The sequence below is a fragment of the Rutidosis leptorrhynchoides genome, chromosome 5, assembly GCF_046630445.1.
Source record: "Rutidosis leptorrhynchoides isolate AG116_Rl617_1_P2 chromosome 5, CSIRO_AGI_Rlap_v1, whole genome shotgun sequence".
In the NCBI taxonomy this organism is placed as follows: domain Eukaryota; kingdom Viridiplantae; phylum Streptophyta; class Magnoliopsida; order Asterales; family Asteraceae; genus Rutidosis; species Rutidosis leptorrhynchoides.
Genome location: NC_092337.1, coordinates 29849164 through 29874608, shown reverse-complemented (window position 1 = coordinate 29874608; position 25445 = coordinate 29849164). Strand labels below are relative to the sequence as shown.

Below are 25445 nucleotides of genomic sequence, written 5' to 3'. Positions count from 1 at the left end.
TCAATATGAGGCAACGTCGCTGGGTAGAGTTGTTAAACGATTACGATTGTGAAATCCGTTACCACCCCGGAAAGGCTAATGTTGTAGCTGATGCCCTAAGTCGGAAAGAAAGAGTAAAACCTCTTAGGGTCCGAGCTTTGAATATTACAATTCGTACTGATCTTACAAAGCAAATTCAAGCAGCACAGTTAGAAGCTTTAAAAGAAGAAAACGAAAAAGGCGAAATGAGCAAAGGGTTAGAAAAACAACTTGAAGTAAAAGCCGATGGAACCCTGTATTTTGCTGGTAGGATATGGGTACCAAAACATGGTAACCTAAGGCAACTAGTACTGGATGAAGCACACAAAACGAGGTACTCAATTCACCCAGGAAGTGGAAAAATGTACCACGATCTCAAGAAGTTTTATTGGTGGCCTAATATGAAGACAGAAATTGCTACTTATGTAAGAAAATGTTTGACGTGTGCAAAGGTCAAAGCTGAGCACCAAAAGCCGTCAGGATTACTGCAACAACCAAAAATTCCGCAGTGGAAATGGGAAAGAATAACCATGGATTTCATTACGAAATTGCCAAGGACTGCAAGTAGTCATGATACTATTTGGGTGATAATTGATCGTCTAACTAAATCAGCTCACTTCCTACCAATAAAGGAGACATACAGTATGGAAAGATTAGCACGCCTATATTTGAAGGAAGTAGTTTCCAGGCATGGTGTACCTATCTCCATCATATCTGATCGCGACACCCGATTCACATCACGTTTTTGGAAATCATTACAAAAAGCATTAGGAACTCGATTAGATATGAGCACCGCTTATCACCCACAGACAGATGGTCAAAGTGAAAGAACAATACAAACATTGGAAGACATGTTACGGGCATGCGTGATTGACTTTGGAACCAGTTGGGATTGACACTTACCGTTGACAGAATTTTCATACAATAACAGCTATCATACGAGCATCAACGCAGTGCCATTTGAAAAACTTTACGGTAGAAAGTGCAGATCTCCTATCTGTTGGAGTGAAGTAGGAGAAAGACAACTTACTGGACCAGAAATTATTCATGAAACCACAGACAAGATCATTCAAATACAACAGCGATTGAAAACGACCATGAGTCACCAAAAGAGTTATGCTGATGTAAGAAGAAAACCGCTAGAATTTCAAGTGTGTAACAAAGTCATGTTGAAATTATCACCCTGGAAAGGTGTTGTACGATTCAGTAAACGAGGAAAGCTAAGTCCTAGGTATGTAGGACCCTTTGAAATCACCGAAAAAATAGGAGTAGTTGCTTATCGATTAAAGCTACCGCAAGAACTTAGAAGTGTTCACGACACATTTCACGTGTCAAATTTGAAGAAATGTTTAGCTGAAGAGGATGTCATAATTCCTCTTGACGAAATACGAATCAATGATAAACTCCATTTTGTCGAAGAACCTGTTGAAATCATGGACCGTGAGGTCAAACAATTAAAACAAAGTAAAATACCGATAGTTAGGGTTCGTTGGAATGCAAGACGAGGACCCGAGTTTACTTGGGCACGAGATGATCAAATGAAGCAAAAGTATCCACATTTGTTCACTGATATCGCTCATGAAACAGGTACTACTCAAAATTTCGGGATGAAATTTTCTTTAACAGGGAGGTACTGTAATGACCCGAAAAATTTCGACTTATTTAAACCAATTCTCTATACGATTTATTATTTTGACACGTTAAACAAAGTCTGTTAGATTGAGTCTCAAAAATTTTAGAACTGTTTCATATATACAATTACCTTTGACTACTCTAGACGATTCATGAACAATTATATGTATGTATGTATATAAATATATATATATATATATATATATATATATATATATATATATATATATATATATATATATATATATATATATATATATATATATATATATATATATATATGTACAAGTAAAAACGACTTTCCTACAGTAAAACACTAATTGCTGCAGTAAAAATGACTTTGCTACAGTAAAACACTATTTGCTACAGTAAAACACAATTTGCTACAGTAAAACCGTATTTTGCTACAGTGCTATAGTGAAGCACTATTTTCTACAGTAAACACTATTTGCTACAGTGCTACAGTGAAACACTATTTGCTACAGTTCTACAGTGAAAACGCTATTACTGGAGTAATATGGAGTTCATCCTGGACTGAGATTGATGCTTGGTATACTCGATTGTTTTTTATGTAGGCTATTTTTGAGCCTTTTTGTATTGTGTTTGTTTTTGCGGGCTCTTGCTAGTGTGGACTTTGGGTATATTAAGGCCTTTTATGTTTCCTTTTTGATGATCTAATGTATTCTTAATTTTGCCAGATAAAATATACTAACTTTTATTATATATATTCTAAAAGTCAAAGTGGAGTTTACGATTTCCTTTTGTCCTCAAAAGTCATTACACAATTATTAGTTTTTTTAAAAGACAAGAGTATTAATGTGTGTGTGTGTGTATATATATATATATATATATATATAACCAAGTAGGCGGTAGATGAATGGTATCCAGGGTTTCCATTATGTGGGGCACTGGCCAGCTGAATAGAATCTACCAGGGTTCGAATACGGGGAAGGTTTTCTTCAAGGTTGTGCCTCTAGAGTTCACTTCTGGTAAGAGCTATGCAGTTAACCTAAAGCGGGGTTGTGCCTTTGGCAGTTAACTTTGCGAGTGAGTTTCCTCTTAACATGTGTGTGTGGCAATATGATCGCGTGTGGTTAAGTCCCCTCCGAATGACGTTGAAACAGTCGTTCAATATATATATATAAGATAGTGATAGACTAGGTGATAAGGGTGTGTGATTATTAAGGAGATATAGGTTCAATTTTCACCTCAGCCCTTTTATTCAATATTTTCAATTCTCACCCCTTAATTTTGTGAAATTTTATGTAATACTTTCAATTTTTTATTTATCATTATTATACATATTTATCTTTATAAATATATAGTGTGAATAGATGAGTAAATAATAAAGATTAATAACATCAATTCAAAGTAGCAACACCGAGTAAACATTAAAATACACATATTAAATTATAAGATGCAATTATATGCCTCCAAACAAAATGTGCCAAACACATGCAAGAAATATTTCCTCAAAACACGTTACCACACACAAACGGTGGAGCCGGTGGCGGAACTTGAACTTCTATATTGGGAGGGCTAAAACTATTTGACGTATAAACCGTTTTGCATATATGTACGTGTAGTTCTTCTATACGCAAATAGTTAACATGAATCTTAAAATGACTATTTATTGTGATATTAAGAGGCGGATATAAATGTAAACAATATGAACAATTGTAATGACCCGAAAAATTTCGACTTATTTAAACCAATTCTCTATACGATTTATTATTTTGACACGTTAAACAAAGTCTGTTAGATTGAGTCTCAAAAATTTTAGAACTGTTTCATATATACAATTACCTTTGACTACTCTAGACGATTCATGAACAATTATATGTATGTATATATATATATATATATATATATATATATATGTGTGTGTGTGTGTGTACAAGTAAAAACGACTTTCCTACAGTAAAACACTAATTGCTGCAGTAAAAATAACTTTGCTACAGTAAAACACTATTTGCTACAGTGAAACCGTATTTTGCTACAGTGCTACAGTGAAAAACACTATTTGCTACAGTAAACACTATTTGCTACAGTAAAACACTATTTGCTACAGTAAACACTATTTGCTACAGTACACTATTTGCTACAGTACACACTATTTATTACAGTAAACACTATTTGATGTCGACGAACTAGCAAACAAAAATGGATAAGGCGGCCATGCGATCGCATGGCAAAAACACTGAAAACTCATGTGATCGCATGAGCTACAGTAAATGGAAATATGCCTATAAAAAGGCAGTTTGCTCGACGAATTTATTACACCATCTTTCTTTTCTCTTCTTCTGTACGTAAATTTTATATTTATAATTATAATTATAATTATAATTTTAAGTTTAATAATAATAAAGTATATTCGAGGGTATTTTTAATTCGGGTTTCAAACCATTTTAAAATAAGGAAATATTAGGTATTGTTCGGGGTATTGTTCTTGAATCCAAGGCCAACCATACAGTCGTCTACCATCATTACGTCTACGCAATTTGCCTACAATATTGAGTCTCAATATTGAACTGTGAGTTTATAGTGTCCCTTTTTAAATACTTTAAATATTTTTGGGCTGAGAATACATGCAATATATTTTAAACGCGGTAAGACACAAGTACATATTAAATTCTACACTGATTTAAACCGAAAATCCCTTAGCTTTGGTAACTAGTAGCTGCCAGTACATAGGATATGGACTGGTGGGCGCGAATAATTGTATATGGATCCATAGGGCTTGACATCCCCGTCCGAGCTAGAGCGCTAGCCTTTTAACGGACGTATGTTATTTGAGTTTAAGACACGTTGATTTGCGTGTATTAAAACAAATGGGGTAACTATCACTATAGCATTAAGTTTAGTTACCAGGGTACTCTGTTACGTAGAATCTATTGATAAACTTTCGATGAAATCTTGTGGTCTATCTTTATATATGTTTATGACTCGAGCAATTAAACCTATAACTCACCAACATTCGTGTTGACTTTTTAGCATGTTTTATTCTCAGGTCCTTAGAATGCTTCCGCTGTAATGTGCTTGTTGCCTGCATGGAGTCTCTCATGCTTTGTACAAAGTTTATTGCATTCAAAATAAAACTGCGTTGTGTAATAAATAATTGGACTATGATGTCAACCTGTAAATTAAAGACTTATGTATTTCGGGGTTTTGCTTATACCTAAGCACTCGTCCACATGTTTATAACTTTCTATGTTTAGAAAGTCACTTATTTTAATGAATGCAATATTTTATCAAAACGTATCATATAGAGGTCAAAACCTCACTGTAGAATCAATGATTAACGTGCCGCGTCAATAGCGATTTTGACGGGTCGTTACAACAATTTAACACATCAAACTTTAAAATAGATCTTAAAAAATGTATAAATAAATTTAAGTGGATATTAAAAAAATGCAAGAAAAAAAATCATATACTTCAAAATGGAAATTAAAAAAAGCGTGCTTACCTAATTATTAAAAAAAAAGTAAAATAATTAAGAAGCAAGACTTCATACTCATAATATTCATACCCTAGGTCAAATTATAGGAGGGGCACATGGACAAATATAGTAAAATTAACCCCAAATAGTAACATATTTACACTACTATCGTAAAAATGTGGGGAGGCCATGGCCCTCCTTCATATATACATATTTCCTAGCTTTTCATAAATGATGAAAGAATGTCTTTCATGATGACTTGTTGCCTTTCATGATTAAAGTGAAATGATTATGCATTGCTTTTCATAATGAATTATTTGTGTGTTTCTTTAAATGTATGAGAACATACGTACATTATCATAAGAGTTAGAAAAAACACATTTGCAAGTATTATCAAAATAGTTACTTACAATATATTCTAAGTTTTCTTTCAAGTTTGGAAGAATTACTAATAGAATAATATAGTTTTAAAATAAGAAATAAGAAAGGTTGTTTCTTATACTTATTTTCAAAGGTTGTCAAGGACTAGCATTCGGTTGATATTGGAGTTTGTTTTCGTGTGGATTACCGATAGAGGAAGGCTACGTTGGCTTCTTAGTATTCTTAGCATCCATAACTTCTCAAGTTCAAAGTCTTCAAAGGTTGTAGTCTTTAAACTCACTATTTATTATTTAGTTTTCTTAACAACATGCAATTGGATCCTTGGTGGGGAGTTTTTTTTGAAAGGTTTAAAAATTATTGTACATGCTTCCGCTGCTAAATAGGTTTTAAGAAATTCATATACAAATCCCTTCAGTGGTATCAAGAGCCGCTTTTGCATGTGTTAAGAAACTTGTGTTATATACAATAAGAACTTGTTCTTATTATTAGAAATGAACAACTTTTTTTCTAAAAAAGGAAAAGTTGTAGATTTCTAAAATGCAACTTAGTTATTTTATTTTTTACAACCATTCCTTTTACATGCATGTATGGTTGTAGAAGTTGTTATATATATACTAGTTGATATATTAGGTTGCATGGTGCATAGAAAGGCTTTAGACCATTTTGTGATGTTTGGTCGTGTTGAAATTCGATTGGGTTGTAAATTATTTTTTCATTTATAATGGTTTGTAATAATTTTATTTTTCATGTTTTGTTTAATTTTGAGATGTAAAAGTATTAGTGTAGACTTGTATATTTTATCTATAAAATGTAACAAGACATGAAGAAAATTCAAGATGGAGTTCTAAGCAATTTTGGAGCCATTTGCAACATCAAATGTTGATTAGGCAAGTGGGAGCTTCAAGACATCACAAAGGAATATGGATATTTGTTATGTTCTTAGATTGACCCGGTCCCTTCGTTTGGCTCACGAAAACCGATTAGGAAAAGGCTTGGCTATGCACCTATTAATTGTTGTGTTTATGTTTGTATGTTGCATGTTTGAATATTGGATATTTGCATGCTAGAAAATATTTTTTTTTTTACAAATTAAACACAAATAAGAGTTTGGTAAATTTATATATAATTTTGAAAATGGTTTTTCATAAAAGTATAAAATGAGTTTTAATAAAAAAGAGTTTTTACATAAAGCTCAAAATTGACATTAAAATTATGAATTTTAATAAATTTAAACCAAACTCTTGTATAAAGTTTTAAATAAGATGAGTTTTATTAAAAACTAAAATTGATCTTAAGTTAGCGCGCTCAATATATACATATTAATATAGAATATTAGTTTAAAATTGAACACGCCGTGAGTGACTAAAATAGGGATTCTATAAACTCAAGACCAACATATAAAATATGATTTTATCTAAATTATACGTATAATATATTGTTGAATGTATGCAACAATTATTATACGAAATGTTTTGTCAAATTGAAATAATACAAAACACAAAATCCCTTTTAAAATGTAAGTTTATGCCATCTTTTTTAAGACACTCGCTTGTCATTTGTACGTCATTTGTAATGACCCAAACTTTTCCATGTTTACATATATTAAATGAAAACTATATTTACATGATTAAATGTTTCCAACATGTTAAGCAATCAAATTTGTTAAGACTTGATTATTTGAAATGAGTTTCATATAGACAATTGACCACCCAAGTTGACCGGTGATTCACGAACGTTAAAAATTATAAAAACGACATGATATATATATATATATATATATAAATATATATATATATATATATATATATATATATATATATATATATATATATATATATATATATATATATATATATATATATATATATATATATATATATATATATATATATGGATATAGATATAGTTAACATGATATTATGATAAATAAGTATCTCACTAAGTATATTAACAATGAGTTATATACATAAAAATGAGATTACTACGTTAAGAAACAAGAAACGATATATATAACGATCATCGCTATAACAACGTCTTACTAATTACATATGAATCATATTAAGATATTGATACACTGTGTTTAACATGATAAAATTATAACTAAGTATATCATTAAGTGTGTTAACAATGAACTACATATGTAAAAACAAGACTACTAACTTAAAGATTTCGAAACGAGACATATATGTAACGATTATCGTTGTAACGATATTTTAGTGTATATATATCATATTAAGAGATATTCATACATCATAATATCATGATAATGTAATAATTTAACATCTCATTAAATATAATAAACAATGGGTTAGTTACATTAAATGAGATCGTTAACTTAAAGGTTTCAAAACAACACTTACATGTAATGACTAACGATGACTTAACGACTCCATTAAAATGTATATACATGTAGTATTTTAAGATGTATTAGTACAATTTTGAAAGCCTTAAGGACATATATCAAAGTACTTCTACTTAACAAAAATGCTTACAATTACGTCCTCATTCGTTTTCATCAACAATTCTACTCGTATGCACCCGTATTCGTACTCGTACAATACACAGCTTCTAGATGTATTTACTATTGGTATATACACTCAATTATCAGCTCCTTAGCAGACCATGTGAGTCATTAAATATGTTGGAACCATCTTTTGGCAACTAGCATGAATGATTACACTAAAAATCAAACTAATGGAGCCTATATCACCAATGTAAGTTCACGTAAAGGTTACACACACAAACACTTTCATTTTCAAACTTTCATGCATCAAATTGAACTCTCTCAAGTGTTCTTCCATTGTTCTAAGTGTTCTTCATCATCTTCATTAAAATCTAGCTCAATCTAGCTAACCTAGATCTACTTACAAAACAATTACTCAAGAACACACCAAGAACACTTCCAAGTTTGCTAGCTCACTTCCAATCTTGTAAAGTGATCATCCAACCTCAAGAAATTTTTATTTTTTATAGTAGGTTATCATTCTAATTCAAGGTAATACTCATATTAAAACTTTTATTCAATTTCTATAACTATAACAATCTTATTTCGAGTGGAAATCTTACTTGAACTTGTTTTCGTGTCATGATTCTACTTCAAGAACTTTCAAGCCATCCAAGAATCCTTTGAAGCTAGATCAATTTTTGTCACTTCCAGTAGGTTTACCTACTAAACTTGAGGTAGTAATGATGTTCATAACATCATTCAATTCATACATATAAAACCATCTTATTCGAATATTTAAACTTGTAATCACTAGAACATAGTTTAGTTAATTATAAACTTGTTCGCAAATAAAGTTAATCCTTCTAACTTGACTTTTAAAATCAACTAAACACATGTTCTATATCTATATGATATGCTAACTTAACGATTTAAAACCTGGAAACACAAAAAATAACGTAAAACCGGACATACGCCGTCATAGTAACACTGCGGGCTGTTTTGGATTAGTTAATTAAAAACTATGATAAACTTTGATTTAAAAGTTGTTCTTCTGGGAAAATGATTTTTCTTATGAACATGAAACTATATCCAATATTCATGGTTAAACTCAAAGTGGAAGTATGTTTTTCAAAATGGTCATCAAGACGTCGTTCTTTCGACTGAAATGACTACCTCTTATAATATTGACTTGTAACCTGTATTTCAGACTATGAAATTATACTTTTTCTGTTTAGATTCATAAACTTAAGTTCAATATGAAACCATAGAAACTTGAATCACTCAAAATGGATTTAAAACGAAGAAGTTATGGGTAAAACAAAATTGGATATTTTTACTAGTTTTAGCTACGTGAAAATTGTAACAAATCTATACTAATCATATCCTAGCTAACTTATATTGTACATGTATTCTAACATATATTATGTAATCTTGGGATACCATAGACACGTATAAAATGTTTTGACATATTATATCGACCCATCTATATATTGTTTGGAACAACCATAGACATTCTATATGCTGTAATGCTCGAGTTCGCTATACAGGGTTGAGGTTGATTCCAAAAATATATATACTTTGAGTTATGATATAGCCTGAGACTTGTATACACTGGGTATATATATTGATTTATTGATTCGAGATAATATATATTGATTTATTTCTGTACATCTAACTGTGGACAACTAGTTGTAGGTTACTAACGAGGACTGCTGACTTAACAAACTCAAATCATTAAAACGTAATAAAAATGTTGTAAATATATTTTAATCATACTTTGATATATATGTACATATTTGTTATAGGTTCGTGAATCGACCAGTGGCCAAGTCTTATTTCCGGCAAAGTAAAAATCTGTAAAAGTGAGTTATAGTCCCACTTTTAAAATCTAATATTTTTGGGATGAGAATACATGCAGTTTTATAAATGTTTTACAAAATAGACACAAGTACGTGAAACTACTTTCTATGGTTGAATGATCGAAGCCGAATATGCCCCTTTTTGCTTGGTAACCTAAGAATTAGTAAACCAGTCTACTAATTGAAACGAATTCTAAAGATAGATCTATTGGGCCCAACAAACCTCATATGTTGTAGCGGATGCTTTAGTACTTCGAAATTATGATGTCTGAAGGATGTCCCAGAATGATGGGGATATTCTATATGCATCCTGTTAATGTCGGTCACCAGGTGTTCACCATATGAATGATTTTTATCTCTATGCAGTTTACGAAATGCCTGATATGGGATGTGTATTTATGAGAAAAGAAAAATGAAATGTTGTGGTCTATTATTACGAATTGATAAATATATAGGTTAAACCTATAACTCACCAACATTTTTGTTGACGTTTTAAGCATGTTTATTCTTTGGTGATTGTTAAGAGCTTCCGCTGTTGCATACTAATTTAAGGACAAGATTTGGAGTCCATGCTTGTATGATATTGTGTAAAAACTGCATTCAAGAACTTATTTTGATGTAACATATTATTATTGTAAACCACTATGTAATGGTCGTGTGTAAACGGTATATTTTAGATTATCATTATTTGATAATCTACGTAATGCTTTTTAAACCTTTATCAATAAAATTAAGGTTATGGTTTTTTTTAAAAACGAATGCAGTCTTTGAAAAATGTCTCATATAGAGGTCAAAACCTTGCAACGAAATCAATTAATATGGAACGTTTATAATCAATATGAACGGGATATTTCATCATTATGGAGAGAGCATCAGCCAACCACCACGGTCATCTTGTGATTACTGAGATGGTGTTTCGCGATTCCCATGACAGTATTGGGCCGAACATCATAGTTTTTAAATAGGACAACTTAATTGGTGCTTCTTGTGGAGAGTGCATCAGCCAAACATGAGAGGCCCAAGGCATAGATGGGATTAAACATACCAGTTGATAATTGTTGTTAAGGATCCCATTAAGATATAGAAATTGTATTAGACTTGCAATTGGTAATCACTACCTACCTTGTTGATTTAAACTTAGTGGAGAGAGCATCAGCCAACCACTCAAGGTTAAATGTAACTTGGATTCTAGCCTTTAACAAATTAATTTTTCATAAGAAAGTTAGGGTAATTAATTATTAAAGGATCAAATATTAAAATACTAAAAGAACTTTGTTAATTTTGTAGATGTCACCCAATGCAACTACACTCGTTCACCACATTTCTCTAAGATCTGTCTTAGAGAAGGAAAAACTCAATGATATGAACTTCTTAGACTGGTATCGTAATTTAAGAATTGTTCTCAAAGTCGAAAAGAAGTCGTATATACTTGATGGACCCGTTCCCGAGGAACCCCTGCTAATGCCATTAAGAGCATCTGAGATGCTTGGACTAAACACACGGATGACTCCACAGAGGTAGCATGCCTCATGTCAGCCACCATGATTCCAGACTTGCAAAAGGACCTGAAACATCATGATGCCTTTGAGATGCTTAAGCAGCTAAAGGAAATGTTCCAACAACAAGCAAGGCAACAACGCTTTGAAAATGTCATAGCATTACACGCATGCAAGATGGCAGAGGGGACATCTGTAAGCTCTTATGTTCTGAAAATGAAGAGCTACATAGATCAACTTGAGAGGCTTGGATCTTCCATTGGTCCTGAGTTGGCAATAGACTTGATCCTCAACTCACTACCAAAGTCATATGATCAGTTCATCTTGAACTACAATATGAACAATTGGGAGAAATTTATCTCGGAGTTGCATTTAATGCTTAAGACTACCGAGAAGAATATTCCATCCAAAACCTCTGAATTCCTCATGATTCGGGAAGGAAAAATCAAGAAGCCACAAGCCAAAGGCAGAGGTAAAGGCAAACCTAAGAGTCAAGGCAACTACAAAGGTAAAAATTTTGTCTCAAAGGATTCTGTCAAGAAGAAAGAAAAACCTACCAAAGATGCCACTTGTTTCCATTGTGGAAAAATTGGTCATTGGAAGAGAAACTACCCGACTTACCTTGCAGAGCTAAAAAAGACAAAGGCTAGCAATGCTAGCACCTCAGGTATCTATATGATAGAACTATTTGCTTTCTCTAGTAATTCATGGGCATTTGATACTGGTTGCGAAACTCACATTTGTAATAATGTGCAGGGACTAAGAAAGATTAAGAAGCTGAAACTAGGCGATTTGGTGTTGCACGTTTGCAACGGAGCACATGTTGCGGTCGTAGCAATAGGCATTTATGAACTATTATTACCAAATGGCTTGTATTTAATATTAAATAATTGTTATTATGTACCTAGTCTAACTAGGAACATTATTTCAGCTGCACGATTGTATGAATCTGGTTACTCGTATGCTTTTTCTAATGGTAATATTTCAGTTTTCAATAAAGATGTTTTTTATTTTGAGGCACGCCCTCACAATGGCATATATGAAGTTGACATACAAGATTCATCCAATAATAGTTCTCTTTATAACATTAACACCAAAAGATCCAAGTATGACTTGAATCAAACTTATCTATGGCATTGTCGTCTTGGTCACATAAACAAGAAACGCATAACTAAACTCCAATCTGATGGAATTTTAAAATCAACTAAATCTGAGTCATTTGATGTATGTGAATCTTGTTTAAGCGGAAAGATGACAAAGGCACCTTTATCCGGTTCTGGAGAAAGAGCAAAGGATCTTTTGGGACTCATACATTTCGATGTATGCGGTCCTTTTAGAACTATGTCAAGAAATGGTGAAAGATACTTCATTACATTTAATAATGATTTTAGTAGATTTGGTTATGTTTACTTATTGAAACATAAACATGAGGCATTTGAAACATTCAAAGTGTTTCAAAATGAGGTTCAAAATCAGCTAGGCAAAACGATAAAGGTTCTTCGATCGGATCGAGGAGGTGAGTACTTGTATCAAGAGTTTGACGATCATCTAAAGAATTGTGGAATTATTTCACAACGCACTCCACCCGGAACACCACAACATAATGGTGTTTCTGAGAGGAGGAATCGAACCCTACTTGATATGGTTCGATCTATGATGAATTATACTTTACTTCCTCCATCTTTATGGACCTATGCCTTATTATCTGCTGCTCGCATATTAAATATGGTACCAACCAAAAAGGTATATAAGACACCATATGAGTTATGGCATGGAAAAGTTCCAAATTTATCTTATTTGAAAGTTTGGGGTTGCGAAGCTCATGTTCGACAAGAAACTTCCAACAAACTTGATCCCAGATCTATCAAATGCATTTTTGTGGGATATCTAAAGGATTCTATGAGATATTATTTCTACAATCCTACCGAGAACAAAGTGTTTGTTTCTAGACACGCTACTTTTCTAGAAAAGGAGTTTCTATTAAATAAAGCAAGTGGGAGTAATGTAGAACTTGAAGAAATTCAAGAACCACAAAATATCACACCTGAGGTTGGCACTAGCTATCAACAAACTGTTGAAGAACCAGAACAATTGGTTGCTTAGGAACCTGAAGTAACACAAGACATTTGTAGATCTAGTAGACCTCGTCATAGTCCCTAAAGATATGACGACATTTTCTTAGTGGATCAAAGTGAGCCCACTAACTACAAAGATGCTACATTAGATCATGAATCTAAGAAATGGTATGAAGCCATGAATGATGAGATGCAGTACATGTATGACAACGAAGTATGGGACTTAGTTGATCTACCTCTTAACAGAAAGGCTGTTGGGAGCAAATGGATTTTCAAGAAGAAAACCGATATGGACGGAAATGTACATACATTTAAGGCAAGACTAGTGGCAAAAGGTTTCACTCAAACTCATGGTATTGACTATGACAGAACTTTCTCTCCAGTAGCCATGCTTAAATCAATTAGAATACTCATTGCCATAGCCGCATATTATGACTATGAGATATGGCAAATGGATGTCAAAATCGCATTCCTTAATGGACACTTAAGTGAAGATGTCTATATGGAACAACCAGAAGGTTTTGTAAATCCTAAGTATCATAATAAAGTGTGTAAGATTAAAAGAGCCATTTACGGATTAAAGCAAGCATCTAGAAGCTGGAATCTTCGTTTTGATGAGAAAATAAAAGAGTTTGATTTTATCAAAAATGAAGATGAGCCATGTGTTTACAAAAGGGCTAGTGGGAGCTAAGTAGTATTTTTAATCTTATATGTAGATGATATACTACTTATTGGAAATGACATCCCAACTTTACAAAAGGTAAAGTCTTGGCTTGGGAAGTGTTTTCAAATAAAAGACCTTGGCGATGCTGCTTATATTCTAGAAATAAAAATTCATAGAGATAGATCAAAGCGGCTAATCGGCTTGAGCCAAAGTGCATATATTGAAAAGATTCTAAAAAAATTCAAGATAAAAGATTCCAAACGCGGATTTTTGACAATGTCACATGGTACAATATTGAGCAATTCTTAAAGTCCTAGCACAAATGATGAGCTTAGACGAATGAATGGAACTCCATATGCTTCTGCAATTGGATCCATTATGTATGCCATGTTATGCACAAGACCAGACGTATCGTATGTTTTGAGCATGACGAGTAGATACCAACAAAATCCAGGTGAAAGCCACTGGATGGCTGTCAAGAACATCCTAAAGTACTTGAGAAGGACTAAAGATATGTTCTTGATTTATGGTGGTGTGGAAGAAGATCTTACTGTAAAGTGCTACACAGATGCTAGCTTCCAAACTGATAGAGATGATTCACGATCACAATCTGGATATGTCTTTATCTTGAATGGAGGAGCTATAACTTGGAAAAGTTCTAAGCAGAAAGTAGTTGCACAATCTACTACAGAAGCTGAATACATTGCTGCATCGGAGGCAGCACAAGAGGCTGCGTGGATGAAAAAGTTCATTGCTGATTTAGGGGTGATGCCAAGCATAGAAGACCCCATAGAAATATTTTGCGACAACAATGGTGCTATTGCTCAAGCAAAAGAACCTAGATTGCATCACAGCACCAAACATATCCTTAGGAGATTCCACTACATACGTCACATAGTGGGAAATGGAGATGTTTGTATTAGCAAAGTTCACACAGATCAAAACCTTGCTGATCCTTTTACAAAGGCTTTGGCACAATCAAAACACGAGGGTCATGCTCGGTGCATAGGGCTTCGTAATGTTAATGATTGGAATAATTTGTAATTTAGTATTATGATATTTTGGAACATTTATGAAACATTTATATTAAATGATATGATGTATTTGGAGATAATCTTACTCATTAATAATTGTTGTGTTCTTTATTAGTATGTTTAAATCCTTAAATAACATTGTTATTCTAAAACGGCCACAGTCGATCACAACTATGGGAATAGTTATGAGTTAAGACTAATGTGAATAAGTTGGTTGACTTTCATGAAGATGAAAGTAGAGCAAGGGAGTTGCAACCAAATTCACCTATGTTTATTAGAGAATAAACATTGGACATGACCCGCTTTCAAGATCACTTCATGGATCGATGTCATAAGTGATTCTTGAAAATGGTAATATCTTTATATCCTTAGATCGTAGATACATATTGGGTCTTAAGTGTGAGGATTGTTATACTTTGACATAGTCAAACGTTGTTTTTTAGCCAGACAATCATAAAAGCTATTGTTAAGTATAATATGAGACACATGAGAGACGTGTGTAGTCTAGACGGGATTTGTTCCTTTCATCTGGATGAGAGATTGACATCTATGGGCCCCTCGATGATTTAAATTGATTAAGATGCGTGGCCACGCTCAAACTATGTTGATATATTCAATGGTGTTTGTTTTATCATTTTCAATCTTGATCGAGTAACATAATGTATGAGCTAAATATGAGATTGATTACTATCCATGTCTCATGCTTAACGTGATGTCAGTAACAAAGGGATAACTCATACCTTACCTATATATTGATTTGAAGTTTTAACTTAAGAATCAATGGATGCTCGGAATGACATTTTTCATGTGTTGTTAGGAGCAGTGGCATGTTGCTAGACGTTTACCACTGTCTTTGTTAACATATGTTGAATCTTGTGCAAGTGGGAGATTGTTGGTTATTAATGCCCAAGACACAACTTATGTCTATACTACTAATGACGTTTGAACTTAAAGGGTCACACACAATGAGCAAATAAATATCAATTACATATTTGAATATGATTCGTATATTACAACCTTATTATGCATGTTGTGAAATTGTTATTTAATAGAAATAATAATACCACAATTGTATGAGAATGCATACAAATATATAAACATGTATGTGTGTAAGTAACAAGTATATTACTTACTTGTTTCTATCTTATTAACTATGTAAATACAATAGTTTTGTCAAAATTGTTTGTATATTATTAACTAGTTGGTAGGTCATGCATGGATATACTTTACACTACATTATGTAAGAATACAAGTAAAGTAAAATGATGAAAGAATGTCTTTCATGATGACTTGTTGCCTTTCATGATTAAAGTGAAATGATTATGCATTGCTTTTCATAATGACTTGTTTGTGTGTTTCTTTATATGTATGAGAACATACGTACATTATCATAAGAGTTAGAAAACACACATTTGCAAGTATTATCAAAAGAGTTACTTACAATATATTCTAAGTTTTCTTTCAAGTTTGGAAGAGTTACTAATAGAACAATATAGTTTTAAAATAAGAAATAAGAAAGGTTGTTTCTTATACTTATTTTCAAGGGTTGTCAAGGACTAGCATTCGGTTGATATTGGAGTTTGTTTTCGTGTGGATTACCGATAGAGGAAGGCTACGTTGGCTTCTTAATATTCTTAGCATCCATAACTTCTCAAGTTCAAAGTCTTCAAAGGTTGTAGTTTTAAACTCACTATTTATTATTTAGTTTTCTTAACAACATGCAATTGAATCTTTGATGGGGAGTTTTTTTGAAAGGTTTAAAAATTGTTGTACATGCTTCCGCTGCTAAATAGGTTTTAAGAAATTCATATACAAATCCCTTCACCAGTTATAACCAAAACTGCTGATGCATTACTATATATCAATTTATTAGGCTTTAATGCATTATAAATGTAGCTAATAGTCTAGTAATTGATGTTCCGATATCTTTTAAAAAGGCGTCTGATTCAAATCTCAACATATGTTATGGGGTGGTAAGAGAAGAGTCGAGAACGGTCACCACATTATTGTTGGAGATGAGCGGTTAATGCGTGTAAACTGAAGTTCCACATCGAAATTATTTCTGTAAAAAAAGATTATGTATGCATAGCATATAAGCACTTGCGAATTTCCATCTACTACCAATTACCAGTTAGTTTTATACTATTAGGGAACTCACGTGCTTATATGTAGGACATAAGACATGTACATTGTTGGGCCAAAGAGACCCTGCAAATGATATTAGAGCAGGTTGATTTTATTTCATAGCAAGCAAAAAAGCGATCATTCCTCTACCACCAACCGGTTTTAAAGGACACCCATTCACACATTATGGACATGATGTACAATATATATTTTTACACATTGCTATTATGTTACTCTCTCTTATCTACTACGGTATATTAATATTAATATGTAAACTCTTTTGGTCCCAGCCAACTATTAGTGTCTAGTGGAATGGTACATGTCAATGCATGCATTAATCTCTTTCGCCATTCAGTAGGTGAAATGGGTCACAAAATAGTAACCTGAAAGCCACACACATATGATGCAAAATCTACATGTGTGCCGAAATCTATCAGCACGGCAAGGTAAAAGATTTTTTTTACTTTTTATTTTTTTTGTATGGAACAAATATGAAGTAAACTAGAAGAAAAGATGTAAATAAAGATAAAACCTTTTTGCCCTATCTAGCTGCTTGCTAGCTGGGTGTTTTTTTAATAAAATTGTGGCTGTTCCAAAAAATAAAAATAAATAAAGATAAGACCTTTTGACATTGATAATTTGATACAGACGAAACAATGGGACAAGAGCCCAAGAACGAAGCCCAATGATAAATAGCCCAAGAAACAAGTGGGATTACCAAGATGGGCCGCAGATTATAAGATGAATTAGCACGTGCGTGAAAGTCAGCTGATTAGGTCGTTAATAGTTTGTTAATGTTGATAGCATTTGTAACAGAATTATGAGAGGTATTAAGAACTGTAATTGTGTTAGACTGATCCTAACCGAGCGTCACTTTTCCTCCGTCATCCCAGTTGGCAAGTTGTTTGACCCCCTTGACGCGGCGTCAAAATTTGACGCCTCGTGAGTCAGTCGAAAAGTTGACGGTGGTGTCAAATATTTTTCAGTCAATCAGATTTCACCACATATTTTTATATATTATTAATTAATAAGTTATATACCCAACTACCAATAATATTTTACCACATCATCCATTCACAAACTTAACCCTCAAATTTGACACTCCCCTTTATTTAACTTCATCTCTTGATCTTGCTACATCATCAAAGAGTACATCACTTGACTTTGACCCCACGGTTAAAAAAATTGTCTTATGATCACGAAAAACTTTTCAATTAATAAAATTAAAAATTCTATTCTATTTTCTTATTTCTTTAAAAGATTGACCATCTCAAATTAAGTTATAATAGACATTGATCTTTTCAGGCAAACTGTCAATGTCAATTAATGTGTAACGTACATACACACAAAAAAGTACTCCCTCCGTCCCAAAATAACTGTCTCATTTGACTTTTTTGAGTCTTTTGTCTACAACTTTGACTATAATTATTTCAATTTGTGTTATATAATACTTGATGAAAGTTATACCAATAGAAACATAATTGAAAACCAAATCCATCCATATAAATTTCATCATTTATTGTATAACACAAATCGAAATAATTTCGGTCAAAGTTTTAAACAAAAGACTTGAAAAAGTCAAATGGGACAGTTAATTTGAGACGGAGGGAGTATTAAATATCTAGATGTACACATCTAAACAGTACGCCGTTTTACTTGCTTGCTCTTTGGTTTAACGTATAATATTTAGAAGCACTTCTTCAATTAAGCGAATAAGTTAGATTAACAAAAGATGCGAATGTGACATGACGTTAATTATCAATACATGTGATCATGAAATTGAAGCATGTGAGAACCATTAAAATCCCCCTCCAGCCCTCCTCACATTTGGGCGTACAATTGGTGTCTCATTTCACACATGTTACTTGAAGTCCAGGATTTAAGCACTAAATCTGTAGAATGACTCAACTTTAATATAAAAAATAAACCAATCAGCAACATTTTGAGAGTTGTATTTTAGCATGGGAAACATCAAATTACTTGCAATTATGACGATTTTGAAGTTATATATGAAAGTCAAATTAGACAAAAATATGACTGTCTTAAGTTCTATAAAAAGTACTACTATCATGAATTAAAATATCATCGTTCTTAAAGTTACATTAGTTAACTAAAACAAATTTTTATATGAACTTTGTATTGTAGCTCATGTGTTAGTGACCTGTCTTTCTTAACGAGAGTTCAAGAGCTCGACTCCCGTGAGGACTTGTGCAACATTGCACACAATGTTTCCCCTTTACACTTGAATTTCACACAAGGATGCCTTTCGCACATCGCGTTGCGGGGGCAGTGGGGAGGGGGTTTTACCGTCCATGCTCTCGGATTGGGCCGAGTTTCCTCCTGGGCAGCAGTTGAGAGCGGGTTATGCAACTGCGGGAGATGAATGCGTGGGTGATTAAGTTCCTCTGGGTAATCCCGTACTGCTTTTAAAAGAAAAAAATATTGGTATATTAATATTAATGTGTTTGATTTTTCAATTTTCATGAGATGAGAAGAATTGACAGTATATATATACTTGTGGAGTTGTATAAAGGAATTATGCTGTATTGCTGTAGTATGTGATTAGAAGTAATTGGTAGCTTAGTAGATAATAATACATTTAAATGAAATGAAATAAGTTTAAATAATATGATTAGTTGTTGTAGTGTTGTTCTAAAAGTGGTTTGCCTAAACGCCTCAAAAATCTCAAAAACTACGGCCGCGTAAAGCTCAAGCATGGGCCTCGTTATGCCGGGTCGGGAGGACGGGAAAAGAAACGGCTCTGAAGAAAGAATTTGGAGTTTTCAATGCTTTTTCAGGCTCAACGAAATGCGCCAACCTCGAGCTTCCGTACATAGAATCTTGAAAACAGCCGTGAGGTGTATCTGAGCTTCCAGACATAGATTCTTTGATGCACCCACACTCCCTAAGGCGTGGGCCAATAAAGAAGGATTCGTTCTTGCTCTTCGTGAGATGATCACTCTTTGCTTTTAGTTCTAAATTCTAACATACTATCATCTTTTTATCTCCTATTCTCTATCGCTCGCCTTCCGACCTATGAATTCTTCGAAGCGACTATTTCTCTATGCATTTATGTGATGGGTAAATCTTTATAAAAATTGGAGAACCTTCGCGTAGTTTGTAATTGGATTTCACGTCATAATGTCTATACCTGGACTGATCATATCCAAAAAGACACGAGTGATTTTTGGAGAAAATTTCTCTCTTAAGTGCGTTTATTTACAACCTAAGACAACGTTGATTAAGTTGAATTGCACAATAAGTAGTCTTAATATGAGCATGAGTCTTTGGTTGGGTGGTATAGGAGACTGAACTTTGAGAACTTTGTCTCGGGTTCGAATCCTAGAAGAGACAAACTTTGAGGATTTTTCCCCGTTTAATCTCTTCGAAGGTTTTCCCTTTCCGGTATTCGGGTGGATTTTCTTTGTAGCGTACGTGAGTGACAATGATCGCGAAAGTAGTTCAATGCTCTCTAGACTCTAGGTGATGCCAAAATAGCTGTTTGAAAAAAATAATAAATATAAAATCCTTAAAAAAAACACCCATGATCAACAATTCAAAACCTAATACAAGTACAAAGTTAATAAATCAATCTTGATTTTCCTATTGGGCCTTTGTTATGGACCTTTAAAAGGATATGGTTCAGAAACTGCCATCACTCACTCTTTATTTTGTTCATCTTCAATATTTTTCTTGTATATCACACAAAAATTGTAATCAACAAATCAAAAACAATTCAATCTATCTATCTATCAATGGCGATGGCAAACTTTCTATCATCAACAAGATCCCCATTCACACTCACTCAATCACTCAAAAAAACCCTACCGATATACACATCTTCATTTATAAACCTAGATCCCAATCTCAAAACCCTACCTTCAATTCAACTCAAATCCACCACCAACCGTCGCCGGACCACCGTCATCATTGCAAAATCCAACGGCGGAGACGCCGCCGACGGACCTGACCGGTTAATCTCCGCCGTCTGTTACTTCTATCCGTTTTTCGACGGAATCCAGTACGGAAAATACGTCATCACACAGTTTTCATTTCTACAAACCCTAATTCAACCTCTGGTACCTGCAATTAGGGTTTTTAAAAGCTTTCCATTTAATGGATTCCTAGTGTTTATATTACTATATTTTGTTGTTGTTAGAAATAATAATTTTAGTAGGTACGTTAGGTTTAATACTATGCAGGCAATTGTGCTTGATGTGTTGTTAATATTTCCTGATTTGATTGAAAGGAGTTTTAATCCTAAAGTTGGAATAGGGTTAGATTTGTTGATGAGTTTGGATAGTACTGTTTTCTTGTTTTTGTTGGTGAGTTTGATTTATGGTTCATCATCATGTTTTTTAGGCCAAGTTCCTAGATTACCTATTGTTGCTGATGCTGCTGATAGGCAAGTTATGTAAGATGATCATCTATTGTTGTTGTAATTTTTGGATTTGTATTAAAGATTGTTAGTTGTTATTACTTGTTGAATTATTGTTTTTTGTTTCATGACTTGCTGATTTTAGTTATATTGTTGATTCTCATGTAAAACTCCTGCTCACTACTAACTTTCGATGATGGTGAACGAGTTGGAGTTTTAAAAAGAACTTGTGTCGCTCGATACATCTTACAATGAGCTTAACTCAAGTTCATTGATTCGTTATGTTGGTGCTGTTAATGTTACCTCATGTGCAATTGCTACTAATTGATCAAGTTTTTAGGGTGTAGTTTGTGCTCTAGCTTTAGACCATTTTAACGCGGCGTCCGAGGGGTCCCGTCAGGCTCGCTGACGCCCTCTGACGCGGCGTCAGGCTTAATGCCCATGGAGCGTCAGTCGGAATTTTCACGGAAAAAAGGCGTCAGACGACGTGTCAGTTTTTGATTGGGTGAGTTTTGTAGCCGTGGGGTAACGGATATTTTCGATTTTTTGTTTTTTTTTTTTGTTTTTTTTTTTTTTTTTTTAAATTTACTTGAATTTAAGTCTATATAAACACATCAAACCCTATCATTTTTAACATATTGAACTCTCCATTTTCTTTCATTTTAACACTTTTATTCAAATTTTTTATTTGTCTACATGACATCTTATTTACTTAATTCGGATTCCGATTCGGAAGACGAGCGTATTGTTGCACTAATTCAGGAATTAGAAGGTGAAGATGCCGAAGTCGAATCATCCGAGCGTGTTACTAGATCCCGAATTTATATTCCTAGAGATCGAGAAAAAGTCGTAGAAAACTTATGGAAAGATTATTTTAGTGACACGCCCGTGGTTGAATTTTATGAAAATATATGCATTTATTTTATAAAATAACTTTGTATTCATATTTAATAACTTTGGATGACACAGAAAAGGGGCGTCAGGGTTATTTTGTGTCGGACCATTTCCAACCGATCGTCAGATTCAATCCGTTAGATGATGTGGAGGGTTACTGACGAAAACTGACGGAGTTAACCAGGCGTCAGTTAGTAGGGACCGGAGGCGTCAGTTGCCAAAGTGACGAATTTTTTTGGTCCGTGACTTCCCCTCAACAACCAATCACACATTTTCATAATTTAATTAACATATATTTATTATTATTAATTTATTTTATTCCACCTCATTTCCAATCAGATTTTATCACATCACTATACTCAATATTTAACGCAAAAAAGTGACACACCGGTTGATCATATATATAGGCATATATATGTATATTTCAAGTGTAAAAGGCAACTCAAATTGTAACGACCCCAAAATGTAACACGAGAAAACACGCCCTTTTTTTTAAAACAATTATTAAATCTGGCCAGTCCATATGCGCGGCGCGCATATGGGTGCGCGGCGCGCGCTAACACGTGAAATGAATTCAGAACATGTACTCGGGATCAGCTACCTGCACTTGACCACTTGCGCGGCGCACAAGGGTTTGCGCGGCGCCCTTCAGTACACAAAAGTAGCTGTCAGTTTTTGACTCATATGCACAAACCCATTTTTCTCAAACACAAATCCTTTAAATGTTAACTCGTTCAACGACCGACATAACTCATATAATTCAAATGATTACAAGTTTACAAAAAAAAGGTTGCAACAACCCATATAACAAAACAGTGTAATTTCGACCCAAATATACATTTAGGCCAGTAAGGACTCTATAACCCAACCCGATACCAAGAGCATAATCCCGGAGACTACCAAATCCCCAAACCGCGTTCAAATATCCGAAAGCTACTGTAACGACCCGACTTTTTCGACTTTTAATTATATTTATTTCTTTCACGAAACTGCGTATTTGCGCGTACTGAGATAGATTATATTCTGGGATCATTAATTATGTTAATTACTTTCGTTTATGCCTTACAACGTGTTTTTACGTACTAGGTTACTTAACGTGATCCTTGATTGCTTTAACGACCGTTAGTGTCACTTATTGATTAAAACGAGCTACGGACTTAGTACATGTTAAACTTTTGCCATAATTGGGATATTATGGCTACGTAAACTTAATTGTTATTTACTAATGACAATTACTTAGTTTTATGGTTCCTTAATTATGCTTAGGTGTTTACTTGGGCTTACTAGTTACCTTATTGGGCTTAACACCTTAATGGGCTTCCATGGCCCAACCTACTCAACTTAAGTGGGCTAGTAATGGGTTAATTAGCCCATGTAATTATAATTAAGTCCATGGAAGTATTAAGACAAAATTCCTCAAGCATGCTTAAGTACTACACTTACAACATTTAACCTTACATATCATGTCACCCAACATATCACTATCACCATTGTACCACCACCATGGAAAAGCAAATGGTCCCCTCCCCCCACCCATTGTGACCGTCGGCCACCACTCCTACCATCACCATCATTTTTTTTTCTTTTTTTCTTTCTTTGATAAATCCCAACACTTCATTCATTTTTCATTTCATTCAAACACACGCTCTTCTCTCTATTTTCTCACTCTAAAATTTCTCTCAAATATTTGAAGAACTTGTAAGTTCTTAACCTCTTCTTTCTTTCTTTTCTTACTTTAATTCATAAGATCATCATCATCATGAACAAAGATTCAAGTTTTGTAACTTGAATCTTCATAACTTTTGTTGATTTAAACTTTATTTTGAAAAGTTTCCAAGAACATGATGGATTCAAGCTTCTTAGCTTTGAATCTTCATAATCTTGTTAGATCTAAGTTTACAAACTTAACATCTCTTTATTTGTGTCTAAAGATCAAAACACATGTTTATGATCTTCATGTAACTTGAAGATCCAACACTTTACTTTATGAATCTTCAACAAAATTTGAAATACAAGCTTACTAGCTTGATGTTTCTACAAAAAGTTGAGATAAGATCAAAGTTTGTTAGTTTATGATTTTCTTTTGTTTGTTGAAGTTTAGATTTGTGACTTGTGTTATCATGAAACAAAAGATGCAAGCTTACTAGCTTGAGATCTCATAAATGTTGTTAGGAATTCAAGCTCTCTAGCTTAGGGTTTCACTTTTGTGTTTGATCTAAGTTGTGTAACTTATGATCTTTTACTTTGTTTAAGAAAAAGCATTTGCTTATGTTCACTTACTTTACAAGATCTAAGTTTCCTAACTTATGGTTGTGTAAAGGTTGAAAGTTTAAGTGTTATGACTTAGGGTTTCATCAAGAACATGAGATCTAGACTTTTTGGTCTAAGATCTTTAATATCTAGTTAAGATCTAAGCTCTCTAGCTTAAGGTCTTGCTTATTTAGTTTGATTCAAAGTTTATAGCTTAATAAGACTTGTATTGTGTAGAAACTAAGAAAATTGATGTAACTTTGGTTCATCACTTTGCTCAAACTCTCACATGAGTTGTGTTATAATTCTTAGTTTTGATTATTGTGTGTTGATGGTAGAACCTTGGTCAAAGTGATGCAAACACATCAACGAGTTGTACACTTGAAGCTACAAGCATCAAGGATGAGAACCGTGATGAGCATCAAGCACCAAGAATCCCACCGGAGCACTTTGCTTACTGTTTTCTGGATCTGATCAGGCTCCTGGGTTACTGGAAAAGTTGATTTCCAGATAGTTCGGTTCGAGTAGATGACTTTTCGTTTAAGACTCGCCTCGATCCGAGATACGGTTTAGGATTTATAGCCTTTTTAAAATCACTACACCTTTGTAACGTTGTGCTGAAATTTCTGACCTACTCGCACTTAAACCGTCGCCACAGTCAAACGAAGACGAGTTTGGGTCTGGAAATTGGTCAGCAACTAAAGGACTCACATACGGAGCCATAGCCACTGACTACGCGTCTTTTCGATTTACAT

At 33.6% G+C, this 25445-nt stretch overlaps 3 protein-coding genes across 3 annotated transcripts; all 3 read left to right on the top strand.

The window, feature by feature from the left end:
• Positions 1-11304: 11304 nt before the first annotated feature.
• Positions 11305-14037, top strand: LOC139848491 (uncharacterized). Its single transcript, XM_071838220.1, has 4 exons — positions 11305-12377; positions 12516-12591; positions 12703-12787; positions 13454-14037. Exons 1-4 carry the CDS (start codon positions 11305-11307, stop codon positions 14035-14037), a joined length of 1818 nt encoding a protein of 605 aa, XP_071694321.1.
• A 312-nt stretch (positions 14038-14349) lies between these two features.
• Positions 14350-15054, top strand: LOC139848490 (secreted RxLR effector protein 161-like). The gene has a single exon (XM_071838219.1). It carries the CDS (start codon positions 14350-14352, stop codon positions 15052-15054), a length of 705 nt encoding a protein of 234 aa, XP_071694320.1.
• A 5740-nt stretch (positions 15055-20794) lies between these two features.
• Positions 20795-21641, top strand: LOC139850359 (protein TIC 20-v, chloroplastic). The gene has a single exon (XM_071839941.1). It carries the CDS (start codon positions 20924-20926, stop codon positions 21584-21586), a length of 663 nt encoding a protein of 220 aa, XP_071696042.1. The 5' UTR covers positions 20795-20923; the 3' UTR covers positions 21587-21641.
• Positions 21642-25445: the final 3804 nt, after the last annotated feature.

Coding starts and splice junctions, on each gene's coding strand:
- LOC139848491 (XM_071838220.1), top strand. CDS start 11,305: ATGTCAGCCACCATGATTCCAGACTTGCAAAAGGACCTGAAACATCAT. Junction 12,592..12,702: donor TGGGACTCATACATTTCGAT/GTATGCGGTCCT, acceptor CATAAACATGAG/GCATTTGAAACATTCAAAGT. Junction 12,788..13,453: donor TCTTCGATCGGATCGAGGAG/GTGAGTACTTGT, acceptor ACATTTTCTTAG/TGGATCAAAGTGAGCCCACT.
- LOC139848490 (XM_071838219.1), top strand. CDS start 14,350: ATGAATGGAACTCCATATGCTTCTGCAATTGGATCCATTATGTATGCC.
- LOC139850359 (XM_071839941.1), top strand. CDS start 20,924: ATGGCGATGGCAAACTTTCTATCATCAACAAGATCCCCATTCACACTC.